At 47.5% G+C, this 5221-nt stretch overlaps 1 protein-coding gene across 1 annotated transcript; it reads left to right on the top strand.

The window, feature by feature from the left end:
- The first annotated feature begins 1015 nt into the window (after positions 1-1015).
- On the top strand, positions 1016-4850 carry LOC120104132. The gene is made up of 2 exons (XM_039114670.1): positions 1016-4744; positions 4839-4850. The coding sequence occupies exons 1-2, from the start codon at positions 1016-1018 to the stop codon at positions 4848-4850; spliced, it is 3741 nt and encodes a 1246-aa protein (XP_038970598.1).
- The last annotated feature ends 371 nt before the right edge of the window (positions 4851-5221 follow it).

The raw sequence follows: 5221 nt of genomic DNA, 5'->3' as shown, positions 1-5221 counted from the left end.
TCTAACTTTCTCCACAAATACTCTTAAGTTTGATTGTTTTCTTCTCAAGCCAAGGGTCGGGTCAAGCTGCAACCAGTAGACCCTCCCCTTGCCTTGATTCCCTCGGCTACTTAAGAGCTTGGCACACCGCGGCACAAGCTCAACTACCTTGGCGTTACCCGATCGGCCCTTTTCCAACAACTTTAAGGCATCCGCAAGGTGCGCACGAGCAAGACTTGGTGTGGTGGCTTGGGGGCCGAAAGCCACCCTCCAACATTGGTGCTTTCATTGAGAGACTTCCGAGGGAGGTCTCTCCAAAGAGGTAACGCCCTTGAAACCAAGAAATTTTCAATTCGGGGTGGAATTAAGGAGTACTACTTTCTTGCATGCTTAGAAGTGAGCCTTAAGATTCCTACTACTTCTTGCACTTAGACTTTCTTGTTGTGAGTGTGGGAGGGTAAACTAGAAGTTCTTTACTTGCAAGTAGTACTTAAATTTTGGCACTTTAAATTCCTTGCTTGCAAAAGGGAGTGAGAACATTTTTGTTGTAAAGAGGACGGTTTGTTCTTCTATTTTGCTCATCATAGGGATAGTGCCAACGGGGAGGCTACTGGTAGTACCCGGCGCTATTTGACCCAACTATTCGGTGTTAGGGTATAGAGGGACGGCACAAGAGGGAGGCTACTGGTAGTACCTCGTGCCCTCCTAACTACACCGGGTAGGGAGCAAGTAGAGCAACAACACGTTACTCTCGGGTTGTGAGGCTTATTTGTTGTAAACCATTGTTGTAATTGGAGTTGATTGAGTGGTGTACCTTTCAAAAATATATATAAGAAGGAGGGTCGGTTCATCCCTTGGGTGACGGCCAAAGGAGGTTTGGAGGTGCATTTGTAGAAGCAAAATAATGGAGTCGGGAGCTAATTCAAATTCTCACCATGCTCGGCTAGAGGCATTGGAGGGGAGTTCGGCCCACCTAAACCGAACCCTTGAAAGCCAAAATCGAACCCTAGAAAATCTATCCAATACCCTAGCCGGGATGAATGCTCACTTGGAGAGGTTAGAGAGGAGGATTGGAGAAAAAGAAAGAGAAAGAGAGCATAAAAGATCAAATGATGAGGAGCCATGGTCGCACGCCTCACGGCGGGGTCATGGAAGGGATGAGAGGAGAAGTGATGCGGAAAGCCTACGAGCTAACCGAATGGAGGAGCTAGATCACCGGAGGCCTCGGAGGAGAGGAGGAAGAATTGAAGCCCGGGGGATAGAGATTGAGAGGTGGATAGAAGAAGAGGGACCTAGCCATAGTGAAGAGGGGAGTGAACCCGAGGGAGATCCATTCCATGACCAAAGGCCTATAGGCCGGAGGAACTTCATGGAAGGAAGAAGGAGGAATGAAGACTATGATGAAGATTATGCTAGGGGCCCAAGACACCAAGATAGAGGGCTAAGAAAACCGAAGATTGACTTTCCCAAGTTCGGCGGTGGTGATCCTTATGAATGGATGGACAAAGCCGAGCAATATTTTGATGTCTATGAAGTACCAAGGAGGGATCGGGTCACATTAGCTAGTTTCCATCTTGAGGGAAGAGCTAGCCGGTGGTGGAGGTGGATCCGTGACCTATATGAGAAAGATGGCAAGAGGCTTGGGTGGACGGCCTTCGTGAAGGAGTTCATGTCACAATGGGGGCCTTCTCCCGTTGTGAATCATCATGGCCAACTCGCCAAGCTAAAGCAAGAAGGAAGAGTGCAAGCATATATTGATGAGTTCCGGCTTCTACAAACCATGGTGAGTGGATGGTCGGAAGAAGCATTGTTGGGCACTTTTCTTGATGGCTTGAAGCCTTGGCTTGCCAAGGAGTTAAAGTTGAAGCAACCGGCAAGATTACAAGAAGCTATGAGGATGGCCGAGATCTTGGACCAAAGCTATGGCATGGAGAAGAAAATGTCCAAGGAAAGCTTCAACAACAAGGCCTCTACATCACTACCACCGAAGGGGCCTTGGAAGGGGAAAGAAGAAGTGAAGAAGTACAAGGAGCGGCCTCAACATGTCAAGAAGCTTTCTAGAGATGAGCTCCAAGACTACATCAAGAAGGGACTATGCTTCAAATGTGGTGACAAGTGGAGCCGGGGCCATCAATGCAAAACCGGTCAAGCTTTCCTTTTAGATGTGGGCTCCGAGGAGGAGGAGGCTACCTCGGAGGCTTCGGAGGAAGAAGATGAGGAGGAGCAAGACCATGGGGCTGATTTTAGCCCGGGAGAAGAAGAGGCCGAGCTATCCTTGCATGCCATGTCCGGAGTACAAAGACCGTCCACCATGCGTTTGATGGCATGGGTGGGCAAACATGAGGTATCTCTCTTGGTAGATAGCGGTTCATCCCATAATTTTATCAACTCCGGAATAGTGAAGAAGGTTGGATTGAAAGGGGCGACCGTGGAGCCCTTTGAAGTAAAGGTCGCTAGTGGGGAGAAGCTCAAATGTCAAGAGGTGGTAAGGGATGTTCGCATGAATATCCAAGGAGTAAGGGTCAAGGCCGACCTACATGTTCTTCAACTAGTCGGCTTGGACGTGGTGTTGGGCAATGCTTGGCTCAAAGGCTTGGGGAAGGTGCTAACCGACTATAGCACCATGACTATGGAGTTCAAGCTTGGAGGCCAAAAGAAGAAGTGGACCGCCATGAGCAACAAAGAGGTGCGGTCTTGTGAAGCCAACATGATAGAGAAGCTATGCAAAGGAGGAGCTTCTTGCTATGCCATTGTGGTGACCGGCCAACACCAAGAAGAAGACAAGAAAGAAGATGAGTTGGAGGGCATCCCTCCAAAGATCCGAAGCTTATTGGAGGCTCACCATGATGTTATGAAGGTACCCACATCTCTCCCACCTCCAAGAAGCTTTGATCACCCTATAAGATTGAAGAATGAAGCTACACCGGTGAACGTTCCACCCTACCGGTATGCTCATTTTCAAAAAGAGGAGATAGAGAGACAAGTGGAGGAGATGTTGAAGCAAGGGTTGATCCGCCATAGCACAAGTCCCTTCTCATCTCCGGTTCTACTTGTGAAGAAGAAAGATGGCACATGGAGATTTTGCACCGACTACCGGGCCTTGAATGAAGCAACTATCAAGGATCGATTCCCCATTCCCACGGTGGATGAGATGCTTGATGAACTACATGGTGCAACGGTCTTCACCAAACTTGATTTAAGGGCGGGGTACCACCAAATTCGAATGAAGGAGGAAGACATTCACAAGACGGCATTCCGGACACATTCGGGCCACTACGAATATCTTGTCATGCCATTTGGCCTTTGCAATGCTCCTTCCACATTTCAAGCTACAATGAATGAGGTATTCCGGCCTTACTTGAGGAAGTTCATGCTAGTATTTTTTGATGATATCTTGGTCTACTCCCACTCTATGGAAGAGCATGTCAAACATTTGGAGGTTGTGTTATCCATCTTGGAGAAGCACCACTTCTACATCAAGCCTTCCAAATGTGCCTTTGCCCAAAAAGAGTTAGAATATTTAGGGCACATCATATCGGGAGAAGGTGTGAAGGTGGACCAAAGGAAGATTGAGGCTATGGTGGATTGGCCTCTACCCAAGAACATCTCGGCTCTTAGAGGGTTCTTGGGATTGACCGGGTACTATCGGAGGTTTGTGAAGAACTATGGGTTGATTGCTAGACCTCTAACTTCCATGTTGAAGAAGGGAGAATTTGAATGGACTCCGGAGTCGAGAGAAGCATTTGACAACTTGAAGAGGGCCATGACTCAAACACCGGTCCTAGCACTTCCGGACTTCTCTATTCCATTTGAAGTCTACACCGATGCAAGTGGAGATGGCATCGGAGCGGTCCTTGTGCAACAAAAGAGGCCCCTAGCCTTCCTCTCCAAAGCCTTGGGCCCCATGAAGAAGGCGTGGGGAACATATGCAAGGGAGCTACTAGCATTGGTGCATGCCGTCAAGGTATGGAGGCCCTATTTGCTTGGGAAGAAGTTCACTATTATCACCGATCAACAAGCATTAAGGCATCTTTTGGAGCAAAAAATTGTGACCCCGGATCAACAAAAATTCTTAGTCAAACTACTTGGCTTTGAATATGACATTGTATACCAACCGGGGAAGGAGAACAAGGTGGCGGATGCACTATCAAGGAAAGAAGGAAGCCCAATGCTTTGGGCGGCCGAAGGAGAAGAGCCTACTTCCATGGCTCTTAGTGGGATCGAATGGAGGATTTGGGACCAAATCCGGGAGGCAAACAAGCTTGATGCTCGAGCCTTGGAGATCAAAGAAAAGATTGAAGCTTCAACCGAGGGGGTGGCCAACTACAAGCTCAAGGAAGGACTCATCATCTACAAAGGGTATGTCTATGTACCTAATGTCCCTAATTTGAGAAGAAACATCCTTGATCATTTTCACAATAGTAAGGAGGGTGGACACTCGGGTTGGTTTCGCACTTATATCCGAGTTAAGCACTTCTTCTATTGGGAGGGACTTAAAGCCGAAGTCAAGGCATTGGTGGCCGGATGTGAAATTTGCCAAAAGATCAAGTATGATCCAAGGGCACCAATGGGTCTTCTTCAACCACTCCCTATTCCAAGTATGATTTGGGAAGACATCTCTATGGATTTTGTTGAAGGATTGCCTACTAGCAAAGGGTATGAAGTCATCATAGTGGTAGTGGACCGACTAAGCAAATATGCTCATTTCATCCCCATCAAACACCCCTACACGGCCAAGTCGGTGGCTACATCATTTGTGGAGTCGGTAATCAAGTTGCATGGTGTCCCAAAGAGCATAGTATCCGATCGGGATAGGGTATTTATGAGCACATTTTGGAAAGAATTATTCACACTTCAAGGGAGCATATTGAAGACAAGCTCATCCTATCATCCTCAAACGGATGGGCAAACGGAGGTAACCAACCGGACCCTTGAACAATATTTAAGATGTTTTTGCCACAACCAACAATCCAAATGGGGAGAGTTCATTGTTTGGGCCGAATATTGGTACAACACTACCTTTCATGCATCTATCAAAACTAGCCCATTTGAGTTAGTTTATGGGAGACCACCTCCGGGTTTGCACCGACATGAGAGGGGGACGACCAAGAATGAAGAAGTAGAACAAACATTGGCCGGAAGAGATGAAGCTCTAACCAATGCAAGAAGGGAGCTCAAGAAGGCCCAAGAAAGAATGAAGAGGTATTATGACAAAAACCGAAGAGAGGTAACCTTCAATCCC

This window comes from Phoenix dactylifera, chromosome 16 (genome assembly GCF_009389715.1).
Source record: "Phoenix dactylifera cultivar Barhee BC4 chromosome 16, palm_55x_up_171113_PBpolish2nd_filt_p, whole genome shotgun sequence".
In the NCBI taxonomy this organism is placed as follows: Eukaryota; Viridiplantae; Streptophyta; class Magnoliopsida; order Arecales; family Arecaceae; genus Phoenix; species Phoenix dactylifera.
This window is presented reverse-complemented; position numbering and strand designations above follow the sequence as displayed.

Bases quoted from the DNA above. Each gene is read 5' to 3' on its own strand.
- LOC120104132 (XM_039114670.1), top strand. From the start codon at position 1,016: ATGAATGCTCACTTGGAGAGGTTAGAGAGGAGGATTGGAGAAAAAGAA.